The sequence below is a fragment of the Saimiri boliviensis genome, chromosome 11, assembly GCF_048565385.1.
Source record: "Saimiri boliviensis isolate mSaiBol1 chromosome 11, mSaiBol1.pri, whole genome shotgun sequence".
Classification (NCBI taxonomy): domain Eukaryota; kingdom Metazoa; phylum Chordata; class Mammalia; order Primates; family Cebidae; genus Saimiri; species Saimiri boliviensis.
The window spans coordinates 46854192-46870578 of record NC_133459.1 but is presented as its reverse complement, the minus strand read 5'-3'; the positions used below and the strand labels follow the sequence as shown (position 1 = coordinate 46870578).

The following is a 16387-nucleotide window of genomic DNA, read 5'->3' as shown; positions in this document are numbered from 1 at the left end:
AATATATTTTTGAGGCCCTGCTTTCAACTCTTTGGGGTATATACCTAGATGAAAAATTGTTAAATAATATGGTAGTTCTGTTTTAAATTTTTTTCAGACACTGCTATACTGTTTTTTATAGCAGGTGTACCATTTTGCATTGTACACCAGCAAAGTGCGAGTGTTCAAATTTCTTCACATCTTCTCCAACACTTTATTTTCATAATAGCCATTCTAATGGGCATGTCACTATGATTTTATGGTATCTCAAAATTACAGTGAAGTAGTATCTCACTATGATATTGATTCTGATTTCCTTAATGATAATGATATTGAACTTTTTTTTTCATGTTCTTATTGGGCATTTGTATAACTTCTTTGGAGAAATGTCTATTCAAGTTCATTTTTAAATCTTTTTTTTGTTATTGAATTATAGGGGCTCTTTATTCTGGATAGTAACTCCTTATCAAATAAATGATTTGTAAATATTTCCTCTGATTCAGTGGGTTGCCTTTTCGTTCTATTGATATATCCTTTGATGCTCAGAAATTTTAAATTTTGATGAATAGGAATATCTGTTTTGCACATTTGTATCTTTTTTTTTTTTTTTACTTTTTGTTAGAAAATGTGGCTATTATAATAATAAGCTATATATCGCTGAACACGCTGGGCCTAAACACAGCAAAGTAAAGACACTGTTTGAATTCAAAATGTGCGTACTAAGGAGATAAGAAGCAAATGGCTAGACTTTCAAAAATATGGCAAAGTAGATTGCTCTTTTTTTTTTTTTTTTTGAACCTTGTGATGGAAAGCAAACTAGGCACTGGAGTAATAAACATTTCAATTCCAAATCTGTTCATTTTAAAGTAGGCAAACATATATAATTACAAATTTCTGAGGTTTAATTTCAATTTTATTTTGCAATGAATAACAAAATATTTGGATAAACTCTTACTTTGAAACATACCTGACTCTTACGGACACCATCATGTTTCCCTTATGATATGTGGTCTCTGTACTCTAGTAGTTTTTCTGATGCCATGAGATTGAAAGTCTAAGAATGTTTAAACTCTGTTTTACATAAAAATTCTGCTTCCTCTAGGTTGATCCCCCGAGTCCCAGGGCGGATACTTTATTTGGATCTTCTGGCAGAGACTGTGAAAGAGATGGATGGTCAAGGGTTCACAATGGTAAGCTAGAAGTTATCTTTCTTCATTGTGGTAGTTGCCTCAGCTATAATCAAGCCTTTAACTTGGCATTAGTTTACAAAAACAGAATCCTTGTTGCATTATTGGATAACATCGTGTAGTGTAGCTTTTTACAACTTGTGGTGCACCCATATAGGTACTCTCTATAAAATATTAGGATTTCTGTGCTACTATGAATCATTATCTCTTTGAGATTTAGAATATATATTAACATGTTAAAAACTGTGATATATTCTAGTAAAAAAATGACTTAATTTTCTTTTACTCAACATTTTCTAAACTTGACTGTGGAACCCTTTTCTCATCAAGTAATTTTAACTGTGTTGATAAGAATGGTTTTTCATCTTTAGCCCTAGTAGTCCTATGGAAGATCATTTTTATGAAGCAGGTTAAATAGTATTTCATAATTAAAGGCATTGAGTGTTAATATCTCTAGACATTGCTTAGTGAATTCAACAAGTATTCTCTAGCAACCTTTAAAGGTTAATTTACTACATAATGAGAAAGTCATAGAGGAAGAAAAATGAAATAGAATGCAAAAAATAGAATCACTAATAGAATCATTACATTGAGCTTCATCTCTATTTCTAACCTGTTGTGTATAATGTCTCATTTTAAAAAAAATAAAATTAAGCATTCTTTTCTGAAAACATGCAGAGTTTATGCTTTTTTTAGCACTACCAAGGAGAGAGATGTGATAATAAGTTTTTTTATATTCACAATAATAGATTATGTGAAATTAGAAACAGATGTTACACACAGTTTTTACTCTTGGAACAAGCTTATGGACATGGGAAATGAGATTTAAGAACAAGCCAATGTAAGATAATTTCAATATATATATTTCTTTGGAAGATTTTTTGGGAACACTTACATACCTGATTTTTCTTGACAATTATATTTGCCAGCAGAACTGTTGTAGTTTATAATAACTTTTAATCAAAGCAGTTAACTGCCTATGTAGTTGGTATAATCAGAGAGATCAATAATGAGTTTTTTTTTCTTCTAATTTTTGTTTTAATTTTTATTTTCACGTAATTTCAGATTCATGGAAAAGTAATAGTAGTATAAAGAATTGCCATTTAGCTTTCACTCAGAATCCATACAATTATATTTGCTTTTTCTTTCACTTTTTCTCTTTCCTCTGTCTTTGTATGAGTCTGCCTATAGATTTTTTTATTTTATTATATTGTACTTTTAAGTTCTGGGGTACATGTGCAGCTCGTTCAGGATTGTTGCATAGATACACACATGCCATGGTGGTTTGCTGTCTCCATCCCCCCGTCATCACCTATTACCAGCTATTTCTCCTAATGTTATCTCTCCCCAACCTCCCTGCCCCCAGCTGTCCCTCCTCTATACCCCACCCCCACATCAGAACCCAATGTGTGACATTCCCCTCCCTGTGCCCATGTGTTCTTATTGTTCAACACCAGCCTATGAGTGAGAACATGCAATGTTTCATTTTCTGTTCTTGTGTTAGTTTGCTGAGAATGATGGTTACCATAGTCATCCATGTCTCTACAAAGGACATGAACTCATCCTTTTTTATGACTGCATAGTATTCCATTGTGTATGTGTGCCACATTTTCTTTGTCTATCACTGATGGGCATTTGGGTTGGTTCCAGGTCTTTGTTATTGTAAACAGTGCCGCAATGAACATACGTGTGCATGTGTCTTTATAATAGAACAATTTATAATCCTTTGGGTATATACTCAGTAATGGGATTGCTGGGTCAAATGGAATTTCTATTTCTAGATCCTTGAGGAATCACCACACTTTTTTTTTTAAACAGGGATATTATTATGGATTGAATTTGTATTCCCTAAAAGTTCATGTGTTGAAGCCCTAACTCCTAATATGGTGGTTTGGCGATAGAGGCTTTGGGAGTGATTAGGTTTAGATGAGATCCTGAGAACAGGGCCTTCATGATGACATTAGTGCCCTTGCTAGAACATACACCAGAGAGCTTCTCTTGCTGCCACGTGAGGACCCAACTAGAAGGCAGCCGTCTAGAAGAGAGGAAGAGAAAACTTCCCAGAACCTGTTCTAACTTTCAGACTTCAGAATTTTATTTCTAACTGTGAGAAATAAACAGTTAGAAATAAAATTCTGTTGTTTAAGCTACCTAGTCCATGATATTTTGTTATGGCAGCCTGAGCAGACTAATTCAGACATTATTTTCTGTGATTAACACAGGTTAATTAACAAAGTAGCAAATTAATAATGATATAATATTAAGTGATCTATAAAGCTAAATCAGATTTTGCCAGTTGTCCTAATAATATCTTCCTAGCGAAAGAAATATCATCATACATAGCTTTCAGCTCCTGTGTCTCTCTTGTTTTCTTTAATATGGATTAGTTCCTTAGTCTTTTACCGTGCTTAAAGACATTGATAATTTTGAAGAGCATCAGCCAGCTATTTTGTAGAATATTCCTCAATTTGAGTCTGTTTAATTTTTTCCCCCCATGATTAGATTTAGATTATTTATTTTTCCCCAGAATACAACAGGTGTGATATGTTACTCTCAGTGCATCATACCAAGAGGTATGTGATGTTTCTCCACTACTGGTGATGTTAATTTTACTCACTTGATTAAGTTGGATGTGCTGGTTTTCTCCATCAAAAAGGTGCTATTTCTGTCTTTTGTAATTGTGTGGAGACATTTTGAAACTATGTAATACCCTATTATACCTCAACTTTGACTCCTTTAGCATATATTGCTGATTGTTGCCTGAAACAATTTCTTACTATGAATTTTACCCAATAGTGATTTTTAAAAATTCTATTCCTCTTTGTGCATTTATTAGCTGGGTTTCTAGAGCTTTTCCTTCTTGTTTCCCTGATCTTAATGTCTCTATTTTTTTACTACATTTCTTTCCTTGGATGACAGCTGAGCAGTTCTTATCAACTTCTTATACATGGTGTAAGGACTTCTTACACATGGTGAATTTTCACTTTTGATTTTGCTTTAATAGAAATTCTTCTTCAATATTTTCTTCCCAAAATGTCTTGCCTAATATTTATTGAGTTTTTATAGGATGTAATTTTCACCAACGTTTACTGCTTTAATACTCAAAATAATCATGTGAAGATGGATTTAAGTATATTTGACTGAGAAAAATGGCAGCAGTTTAGAGAAGTTATGTGACTTGATAGATACAATCTAGAATCTAGGTCTTCTAGCTTCTAGCTCTTTCTTTTCTACCAGTCTCATACTACTTTCTCTACTTTCATTAAAATATATTTTTTTAGAATAAATTTTTCAAGCACATCGTATCTCTCTGTGCAGTCCTTTTGAAGAAACTCAGTATGTCTTGTAATGCAAGACTTTGTGTAAACTTTATCTAGTTATTTTTGTATTTGAAGAGAGAATCCAGGACATTATCCTGGCCTCTTTTTACATTTTGCTTAGGAATTTAGTAAACATGTTAGACTGTCTCCCCTCTTAGTGGAACCTTCTTCTCTTCATTTGAAGATTCTTTTATGAGTCTCATTTCTATATAAAATTGTAATATTTTATGAACTTTCATTAATCCCTTATCAGATGATTAACTGTCACAGAGTAAAATAGAAATAACATCTCACGTCCTAATAGGTCGTATCTTGAGTAAACAGTAGTAACTGGTAATGTTTTAATATTTTCTGAATAAAATCACATGTAATCATCATTTACATCCTCATTAGAAAATACCTTATTCATTTCTGTTTGCTTTTAAACATATTCCTCTTGTTTGAATTTCTTATGGATGAAGAAGCCTGAGGTTTAAAGAAGGATATTAAGTTGCCTGAAGTCATACACACAAGATCTGACCTATTTCTTTTTTTTCTTCCTATTTTTCTAAATGATTATGCCCGTGTCAGGTTTCTTTACCTTTAGGAAATTTTTCCTGATTGCCTTACCTTGAGCGATTACTGTCTGGTACAACTTTTTATATTATAATTGTTATACCATTTTGATTTAGTTTGTTCTTTATACTGCTGTTGTTCAACTTTGGTTATAACCTAACCAAAATAGATTAAAAGTACTTCACAACCGGGGACCATGACTTCATCTCCTTTATTTCTTACATTTGAAATACAGTTTGTGACTAATTGGTGGTGAGAGTGATTAAATATGAACATTGGGAAACCTCAGATCAAAGTAATAGATTAATTTGTAGAAATAAAATTATAAACCTGTGCAAATCAGGGTAAGTTTATAAATGGTTTGTGGAATGCAGAAGCTGTACAAGTGCTTTAACATATAGAAACTTTTAATATAATGCTAGCTGCAAGGAAATACATACTACTTCCAGAAATTATTACCTTAATTTTCAAAGTTAACATATCCTTGTCCTTTTTTTTTTTTATGAGACAAGGTCTTGCTTTGTTACCAGGCTGGAGTACATGATGTAACATGGCTCACTGCAGCCTTGACCTCCATGGCTTAAATGATCTTCCCACCTCAGCTTCCTTAGTAGCTGGAACTACAGGCATGCAGGCACCACCATGCCCAGCTAATTTTTGTTTTTTGTTGTAGAGATTGGGTTTCACCATGATGCCCAGGTTGGTCTTGAACTCCTGAACTCAGGAGATCCTCTCGCCCTGGTTTCCCAAAGTGCTACAGGTTTGAGGCACTGTGTCCAGATGTCCTTCTCATTCTTTCATTTTTTCCGCTACTTGTGATTATGCTACATATTAGACTCATACAGAAGAGGAGTTGGACTGTGATTTATTCTTATTTTTAATTTTTGAAAAGCATTTGAAGTAAATTGAATCTTACATTATGTAGAGAAGTTAGCCTTGTGCAAAATACTTTAATATTTCAGCTGATTTCTGGTATGGTTCAGGGCACCTGGAAGATATTTTGTGCAATAAAAAGATGCTGAAGAATTTGCTGAATACAGACTAATGTAGGTCTTTATTTTCTGGATAAGGTGGTTTGGTAAGGTAAAATATAGAACATAGAATGCTTTTGGTTGATACGTTTGAGTGAGAAAGTAGAATTTTATGGTTCTGATTTTTAAAAAATTGATACATAATATTTTAGATATTTCCTGGGTATCTGTGATATTTGTTACATGTGTGGATTGCATGATGATCAAACGAGGGTAGTTAAGTTGTCTATCACTTTGCGTATTTATCATTTCTTAATGTTGGTAACAATTTAAGTCCTCTCTTCCAGCAACTTTGAAATGCACGTTTTGTTAGCAATAGTTCCTATGCTCTCCTTTGACAACAGAGTATACCTTTTTTCTAATCTATGTTTGCACCTGTAAAGCTACTGCTCTTCCTTGCCCATCCCTACCGACCTACCCTTCCTAGCCTCTAGTATCTATTATTCTACTTTATGTGACAGAATATTTTTAGCTTTCACATTTGAGAACATGTAATATTTGTCTTTCTATGCCTAATTTATTTCACTTAAAATAATGATCCCCCAGTTCCATTCATGTTCCTGCAAATGACATGATATCATTCATTTTATGCCCTAATTATTTTATTATTCCATTACATATACCACATTTTCTTTTATCCATTCATCTATTGATGAACACTTAGGTTGATTCCACATTTTGGCTATTGCGAGTAGTGCTGGCAATATCTCTTCAATATACTTATTTCCTTTCCTTTGGATAGATATCCAGTGGTGAGATTGTTGATTGTATGGTTGTTCTATTTTTAGTTTTACATTCAAGTTTATTATTGATATGTGTGGTTTTATTCCTGCCATATTGTTATTTTCTGGTGGTTTTATATATTCGTTTGTCCTTTCTTTTTCTTTTATTGTTTGTCATTGCGGTTTGGTGGTTATCTGTGGTTGTACCATGAGTCCTTTCTCTTTCTCATTTGTGTGCTTGCCTTATCATTGAGTTTTGTATTTTCATAATAATACACGTCATTCTTTTCCTTTCAGGTTTAGAGTTCCCTTGATCACATCTTGTAGGGCTGGTCTACTGGTGATGAATTCCTTCAGACTTATATGGGAAATACTTTATTTTTCCTAAATTTATGAAGGATATTTTTTTTCTGGATATATTAATAGTGAATGTGCTTGACTGGCAGTTTTTTTTTCCTTTCAGCATTTTGAACTTACTTTCCATTCCTGGTTTGTAAGGTGTCTACTTAGAAATAGGCTGTTAGTCTAATGGGGGTTTCTTTATAGGTGACTAGTCACTTTTCTCTTGTTGTTCAGGATTCTTTTTTGTCTTTGACTTTAGACATTTTGGCTATAATATTCCATGGGAAATATGTTTTGTATTGCATCTGCTTAGGGATTACTGGTCCCTTGCATCTGAATGTCTAAGTCTCTTGCTATACTTTGGAAGTTTTTTGTTTATTATTTCATTAAATAGTTTTTTGAACTCTTATATTCTCTTCCTTTGAGGATACAGATGATTAGTATATTTGGTCATTTTATGGTGTCCCATAGATCACAAAAGCTTTGTTCATTCTTTTTTCTTATTTTTGCCTGTCCAGGTTATTTCAAAAGACCTGTCTTCAAATTCTGACATTCTGTTTTTATGCTTGGTCTAGTCTATTGTTGATGCTTTCAAATGTATTTTGTAGGTCAGGGCTGATGGCTAATGCCTGCAATCCCAGCACTTTAGGAGGCCGAGGCAGGCCAATAGGTGAGGCCAGAACTTCAAGACCAGCCTGGCCAACATGGTGAAACCCTGTCTCTACTAAAAATAGTTACTTGGGAAGCTGAGGCAGGAGAATTGCTTGAACCCAGGAGGCAGAGGTTGCAGTTAGCCAAGATTACACCATTGCACTCCAGCCTGGACAACAAGAGCAAAACTCTATCTCAAAGAAAAAAAATTAGGTAGGTCTGGTGGCACATGCCTGTAATCCCAGCTACTCTGGAGGATGAAGCAGGAGAAGCGCTTGAACCCAAGAGGCGGAGGTTGCAGTGAGTCAAGATCGTGCCACTGCAGTCCAGCGTGGGTGGCAGAGTGGGACTTGGCCTCAAGAAAACGAAAAACCAAAAACCAAACAAAAAAAACAAAATCAAATGTATTTTGTAGTTCAGTCAATTAATTCATCTCCAGAATTTCTATTTGGTCTCTGTTTTGATACATATCTCCTTGATAAATGTTTCATTCATGTCCTGCAGTGTTTTTCTGATTTCTTTATATCATTTTTCAGAATTGTCTTATAGCTCACTGAGTGTCTTTAGAATCAATAATTTGAATTATTTTTCTGGGATTTAATGACTTTCTTTTTGATTGGGATCTGTTTTGGGAGAATTATTTTGTTCCTTTGGAGGTGTCATATTTCCTTGCTTTTCATTTTTCCTGTGTCCTTACATTGATGTCCAAACATTTGGTATGTCAGTTGTTTCTTCCAGTTTTTTGAATTGCTTTTGTATGGGTGGACTTTTTCCTGAAGATGCATCTCTGTTACTGATTGGGTAGGGCACTTTGGCCTTTTTCTGGGGTCATGCAGTGGTATAGTCTCTGTGATTTTTTTTTTTTTTTTTGTAAACAGCATCAGTGGTATCTGAGATTTGTTCATTGCCTTAGTGTGCAATTATTAGGGGAGACTGTGTTCTAGTTTTGCTGAGGACTGGACACTAGGTAGTGTAGTCTTTGGGCCCCAGTGGTGGCAGTGGTGAGCCGACCACACCTGTCCTTGGGCTCCACAGTGGTGTGTGCTGGCGGCAATGTTAGCTGGTCCTGGTGAACTGATTCATGGGCCTCTAGTTGGCCTACTTAGATGCTAGTAGTAGCCATCATGGGCCAGGCAGAGATGGACAGGTTCTCAAACCCCTGGGTACCCTGTGTAATCAATGTGGCATGGGGGATGACTGTGACAGTGGCAGGATGATCCTCTGAGTCCCAAGTAGTGCATACTGTTTTTGACAGTGGCTGAGATTGTCTAGGTGGGCCAGACTCCAGGCTTAAAGGTGGTGTGTACAGGTAAATGCCGGCTCTGGTGGTAGTGGCTGTGGAAGCCTCACAATCATGGCACAAGGCAGCGAAGAGCAAGTCACGTCTTACATGGATGGCAGCAGGCAAAAAGAGAGAGCTTGTGCAGGGGAGCTCTTCTTTTTAAAAATCATCACATTTTTAAAAGAAGAGGCCCAACTTTCTTTCCCTGTGGGGGAGTGTTCAGGTGCGAGTAGTGGTGGACTGGGCTGAGCAGTCTTCTGGCCCTCAAACTCTGTGCTCTGACATGGGAGGAGGAGGGGCAGAGTTGGGACTGTCTTGTTTGCTTTAGGCTCCCTGATGGTGTAAACACGTGCTGGCTGTGATAGGCAGGGGCAGAGTGTTCCCCTGGCCACTGGCACGGTGCTTGGGTTGTGGAAGTAGTATCTGTACTTCTGCCTTGCTACTTGGAGCTGGGGACAATGCTGCTGTCTGTGATGACACCCTAGCTGGCAGGTGGGGAGCATGTACACTACTTGTACCTCAGCCCCAGTGGCACTCATGCCTCAGCCTCAATGCTGCTAGGCTTCAGGACAGTGCACAGTCTACTGGGGGAAGAAATCTATCTCATTTGTGCTGCAGTCCCAAAGAGTCAGTCATGTCTCTGCCCTTGATATAATTTGGCTGTGTCCCCACCCAAATGTCATTTTGAATCCCCATGTGTTGTGGCAGGGGCCTGCAGGGAGGCAATTGTATTATGGGGGCAAGTCTTTCCTGTGCTGTTTTCTTGTAATAGTGAATAAGTCTCATGAGATCTGATGATTTTAAAAGAAGAGTTCCCTTGCACAAGCTCTCTCTTTTTGCCTGCTGCCAACCATGTAAGATGTGACTTGCACTTCCTTGCCTTTTGCCATGATTGTGAGGCTTTCACAGCTACATGGAACTGTAAGTCTAATTAAACCTCTTTCTTTTATAAATTGTGCATTCTTGGGTATGTCTTTATCAGCAGTGTAAAAATTGACTAACAGAGCCCTACATCCAGTAGCTTGTGATAGCTTATTGCTAAGTCCTAGGGGCAGTAGCCTGTGCTTCTCTTGTACTTCAGCCTTGCTGCTGCTGGGCTCCAGGACAGCTCACAGTCTGTAGGGGAGGGAGTTCTGCAGTGGTGCCTTCCCATAGCTACTTAGGTCTCAGGGAACGCAAGGGACCCAGGGCAAGCTTTCTCTCTTGGGCAGTGCTGTGGTACAATCTCCCAGGAGCTCCTTATGTTAGTTTCAGGGCCCACAAGGGATGAGGGGCTCTTTAGTGGGCTGGGATTGCAGAGGTCTATGGTGATAATGTGGACAGCTGAGAGTCTGTCACTTACTCTTTCTCTATATTGAGAAGTATCTCTTGGGTACCAGTCCTTACTGAACAAGCTATCTTGCTTCCTTCTCCTTCCTTGCTTTAGGTGTTGCCTGTCAATTTTCTTTTGAATTCCAGTAGTCTCTCTTGGCTGATCTTTTCAATGTATGATTATCTACTCACTCTTTTGGTTTTTCTTAGTGGAGGAAGGGAGTACAAAATGCCCCTAATCAACTCTCTTGAAGGTGCAAGCTGATTGTCTCTGGTTCTTATTTTCTTTTCTGTCAGTATAACAGAAATTATAATACTTAAAAGTTGATTCTTGAAAATTGATTTCTTTAAGTAATGAGTAAAGCCCCAAAACTTTAATTGTTTTCTACTTCCTTTTTCAGATCATTCTCATCTTGGCTGCTACCGACCCAAGGACTATAAGGTGTGTGGAATGAATTGTAGAATATAAATTATTCTGGCTTTCAGACAACATGAGTATATTTCTTATATGTATTTCAGGTAGGGATTATCAAATTCATTAAGTAAAAAATATAAAAACGATGATTGTTATATAATGTTATTTTGGTTACTTTGTCAAGCAGTACATTTAATGTCTTTCTAAAATTATTTTGTGGCATTTGGTTGTTCATTTGCATTAATTATTGAATATGTTAGTGTATGTTTATGTGTGTGCATGAGGGAGAGAAAACTGTTGTTATATTCAGTAATACCTTAGATGTTATATTTCCAAATTTCAGTCATTCACAGAGCACCCTCATAATTTTTGTAGTATTTGCATATATTTTATGCTCTTTTCCTTAAATTTACTTTCTTTCTGTTTGTTTACTCACCATGATAAATGAAAATCCCATATCACATACTTTACATGTATGATAAGCTTAAAAATAAAACAATGTTTCTAAATTTTGGCTAGATACTGTTTTGCTAAAGACTCTGAAACAGGCCTCCCCAAACTTTTTACACAGGGGGCCAGTTTACTGTCCCTCAGACCGTTGGAGGGCCGCCACATACTGTGCTCCACTCACTGACCACCAATCAAAGAGGTGCCCCTTCTTGAAGTGCGGCGGGGGGCCGGATAAATGGCCTCAGGGGGCCGCATGCGTCTGAAACATGCTCTCCATTTCTTAAAATGAGAATCAATGATAGAGAGGCATAAGAGGCATACCAGTAGCTAAAACTGAGGATTTTGTATTCAAATGGAGTTGAAAAGATAATACATTTTTTTCTGGTGATTCAGTATTATTTCATGTAGGTTCATGTGCCGTGTAAAATAATTTGTATATCTTCTCAAATCATTTTGGGTACCCTATTATTTCCCATATCACCTGTAGTCCATGTCCTACATTTTGAGAAGAACTGTCTTACAGCTTATCCTTTCTGTCCCTAAGTGAAAGCATCTTGATGATAAGTGTTATTATATGTGGGAAAACAAAACAAAAGAAAAACCAAAGCTTTTCTTAAAATATCATTGTTTATTAAACTGTTTTGTGCTACTGGTACTGAATACCATAATACTTTGTCATACTTTAACTATGATAAAAAGAAATACAGGACAGTTACATAATGAGTCAAAGCACTGTTTAGGGACACAAATCTACCAGTGTCAGAATCATCTATGTGAAACTTTATAAGAATTTATTCTAAGCGTAGTAAATTGAAATTGCTGAGAATGAAGACTGGAATTTTCTATTTTTACTAAGTTTCTGGGTGATTTTTATGTATCTCTTTTGCCACCTATCTAAAGATTCATAATTGAGAGCTGCTAGTGTAGACTATGAATATAGCACTTATATAGATACGGCTGTCCCTGTATAACAGGAGTCCTCAACTCCTAGGCCACAGACAGGTAGTGGTCTGTGGTCTGTTAGGAACTGGGCCACACCATAGGAGGTGAGTGGGAGGTGAGCGAGCATTATGGCCTGAGCCCACCTCCTGTCAGATCAGTGGCAGCATTAGATTTTCATAGGAGTGTGAACCCTATTGTCTTGTGCATATGAGGGATCTATGTTGTGTGCTCCTTATGAGAATCTAACTAATGGCTGATGAACTGAAGTAGAACAGTTTCATCCTGAAACCAAACATCTCCCTACCCACCAGTTTGTGGAAAAATTGTCTTCCACAAAACCAGTTCCTACTGCCAAAAAAGTTGGGAATGCTGCTGTATAGTGTTTATATAGAGAGTTGTTTCTTTTTTAAGGCTGTCACTAGCGGAGAGTGGACCTGGCATAATTAACCTGGTCCAGCCCCCCACCCTGACATTTAAAATTTATGCATCATATACATTGGTATTTGTTATACACACACATATACAATATGAAAGGACCTACTGATCTTGCTTATTGATAATAATTTGTAGTACCTAGCATATTGTCTGACATACAGTAGTAATTGCTAACATATGTATATATTATTAAGAGAAAACAAGTAAACCAAATCTATACAAATACAGAATAAAGAGAAAGTACTAATCTTTATCCTAAGGTAGCTTTAATCCTGCTCTAAGTTGGCTGATTCATTTAAAGACAGATGTTAAGAGCCCTCTTTTTTAAATGAATTCCACCAAAAACTGCATTTCAATCACTTTAATTCCTTCCTACTCCCATCTCTGTATTCCTTAATATCAGGGCTTCCCTTGGAGGGTACAGCTGGTGGGAAGTTCACAGGATTATTTTTGTATTGAAGAGGTAGATTTTCATGTAAGTATATCTGCAGTATTAAACATGAAAATAAAAAAGGATTATTTTCATGTAGGCACGTAGTACTTAGTTAATAAATATTCAGGTAATAGAACACTATAGGATTTCTATACGGAAAAGAGCCATGAAGCCAGGAGTGCTTGCAGAACATTTTCTAGAAAAGTGGGACCTTGCATGAGTTCTTTGAATGTATATACTTTGCATAGGCAAGAGAGTTCTTTCCTGAGCTTCTCACCTTTTCTTTTTTCTCCAGCTTTATTAAGGTATAATTGACAAAAATTTTAGATATTTATGGTACAACATGCTGTTTTCATATATGTATACATTGTGGAATGATTAGATTAAGCTACTTAACATATGACTTCACATACTTATTTGTTGTGGTGAGTTTTATTTTCACTATTTTTTAAGGCTGTCATACAGGTAAAGTATATGATACTGGATTTTCATTTATTATGGTGAGTTTTATTTTCACTGTATTTGCAAGGCTATCATGCATGTATGATACTGGATTTTCATTTATCATGGTGAGTAAATAAATGAAGAGAAAATGAATTTAAGGAAAAGAACATAAAATACATGCAAATACTGCAAAAATTATGAGGGTGCTCTGTGAATGACTGAAGTTTGGAAATACTATCATGTAAGGTATTACTGAATGTAACAACTGATTTTTTCTCCTAAGACAAATTTGTCTTAGCAGTTTTCAAGTATATAATATATTATTAGTTATAATCATCATGCTGTAAAGTTGAGCTACAGAATTTTTCATCCTGTCTATCTGAAACTTTGTACCCTTTGACCAACATCTCTGCATTCTTCTTATCATACCCCAACAACCCTCTGTCAACCACCATTCTGTTTTCTGCTTCTATGAGTTTGAATTTTTAGATTCCACATGTGATATTGTTTAGCTCTGTGTCCCCACCCAAATCTCATCTTGAATTGTAATTCTGACATGTCAAGAGATGGACAATTCTCACTTGTTGAGAGAGAGAGGTGATTGGATCATGGGGCGGTTTTGCCCTTGCTGTTCTCCTTATAGTGAGTTCTCATGAGTTCTGATGGTTTTATAAGCAGTTTTTTCTGCTGTTGCTTGCTCTCTCGTGCCTGCCATCACATAAGGTGTGTCTGTTCCCCTTCTGCCATGATTGTCAGTTTCCTGAGACTTCCCCAACCATGCAGAACTGTGAGTTAACAAAACCTGTTTTCTTTAAAAATTACCAGCCTTGGGTGTGTCTTTATAGCAGTGTGGAAATAGACTAATATAACATGTAAGCATGATTATGTGACATTTGTCTTTCTGTGCCTATCAAACTTTATGTCTTCCAGGTTCATGCATGTTGTTGTATAATAAATGACAAGACTTTCTTCTTTTTAAAGGCTGAATAGTATACCAGTGTATATGTGTGTGCATACTGCATTTTCTTTATCCATTTATCAGTTGATGGACAATTAGACTGATTCAATATGAGCTTACCACTTTCTTGAAATCCCTTGTGATATGGTTTGGCTGTGTCGCCATCCAAATCTCGACTTGAATTACATCTCCCAGATTTCCCACATGTTGTGAGAGGAACCCAGGGGAAGATAATTGAATCACAGGGGCCAGTCTTTCCCGTGTTACTCTCGTGACAGTGAATAAGTCTCATGAGATCTGATGTGTTTATCATGGGTTTCCACTTTTGCTTCTTCCTCATTTTTCTCTTTCCGCCACCATATAAGAAGTACCTTTCGCCTCCCACTATGATTCTGAGGACTCCCATGCCATGTGGGACTATAAGTCCAATTAAACCTCTCTTTCTTCCCAATCTTGGGTTTGTCTTTATCAGCATTGTGAAAACTGACTAATATCCCTGCTAAATACAAATAAAAGCCAACACTAAATACTGTTCTTTCAATTTATTTCCCTAGAAGTATAAGCTTGAAATCCATGTGATCTGCCTTTCAAGCTATTGTAGGCTATAGTTTTATTAAATATTTTGCCACTGCATTACAGACATCTTAAATTTTCTATTTGAAAGTAGCTGTTCTCGTATGCCTGCTTCCAACTGATAAGCCAATGCATATATCAATTTCTGTTAAGGCTAGTACATTAAGATAATAATTTGTAAACTCATTGGGCTAATGCTATTTGGTATACCAATAAGCCTCTAACTGTTGGAAGCTTAATATAATAGAAATTTAGTTTTTAATTACGTAACAATTAAATTGAAGATACTTTGATCTGTATATACTATTTTCTCCATGCAGTGACCCATCTTATGGCTTTGACTCACACTGAGGCCTTGCTGTCTTTTTCACATGGTGGAAGATGATGGAAAATACAGAGAAAGCATATCTGTTACTTAAAAGTCTGGGCCTGGGATTGAGACACCATTCTTGCCTACATTCTATTGCCAGTAACTAATTACATTCTCTTACCTAGATGCAAAGATTGCTTCTTAGCAACAGTTCTACTCTGGAGGAGGGAAAGCTGAATTATGGTGGATATCCAGCCATTTCTATCACACTCATAATACTCTGTTTCTTTTCCCTCCTAATATCTCTTTTTCCCTTTAAAAAAGATTATGTGGCCAACTATTATGCTGGAAATAGAAAATTAGCAAAAAAAAGAAATAATCTCTGCCCTCATGGATATTTCATGGTAGTGAAGGAGGAAGAAATGATAACAAAATCACAAACATTCATATGTACTTGGAACTGTGATAAATATCATGGAGGATATATATGATGTTTTGACATTATATACTAAGATGGGTTGACCTGGTTGAGGAGAATGGAAAAGATAGTTTAAAGATGTTGAGCTTTGAAGATGAATAGGAGTTTACTCCGTGAAAGGGGGAGGGAAGAGCATATGCAAAAGAAAAGGGAAAATAGCATTTATTAAGGTTCTGTGGCTAAGCAACTAAAAGATTGGTGTTGCTGTAAGTAAAGACATGAATAGGTACTTGGTATAAATTGAGCATGGAGAAGCAGGTAGAGATTAAATCTTTTAGGCCATACTGGAAATTTTGGTAATTGTCCTAAGTACAATGGGAGCAAATTAATGATTTTAAACAGCAAAGTGACATGGTTAGATTTATACTTTGAAAATATTACACTGAATTGCAGTATGGAAAATGAATTGCACTGGGAAAAGAGCTGATGCTTGTAGACAAATTAGTAGGCTATTGAATAGTTGAGGTGAGAAATGATAGGTTAGATTGGGGCAGTAGTAATGGAGGGTGATAGTAATAGAGATATTAGACAGATATTTAGAATTCATGTTGGAATAGTAGACCTGAAAA

The 16387-nt window shown here is 36.2% G+C and overlaps 1 protein-coding gene across 3 annotated transcripts in view; it reads left to right on the top strand.

Annotated features, from left to right (window-relative positions):
- The window catches only part of SPATA6 (spermatogenesis associated 6), a 183146-nt gene that overhangs the window by 88550 nt on the left and 78209 nt on the right, over nt 1-16387 (top strand). For all 3 annotated transcript variants that reach the window (XM_003921583.3, XM_074380783.1, XM_074380784.1), the window contains 2 exons: nt 1082-1169; nt 10782-10822. In XM_003921583.3, the coding sequence (XP_003921632.1) occupies nt 1082-1169; nt 10782-10822 (129 nt within the window). The remainder of the gene's footprint in view (nt 1-1081; nt 1170-10781; nt 10823-16387) is intronic.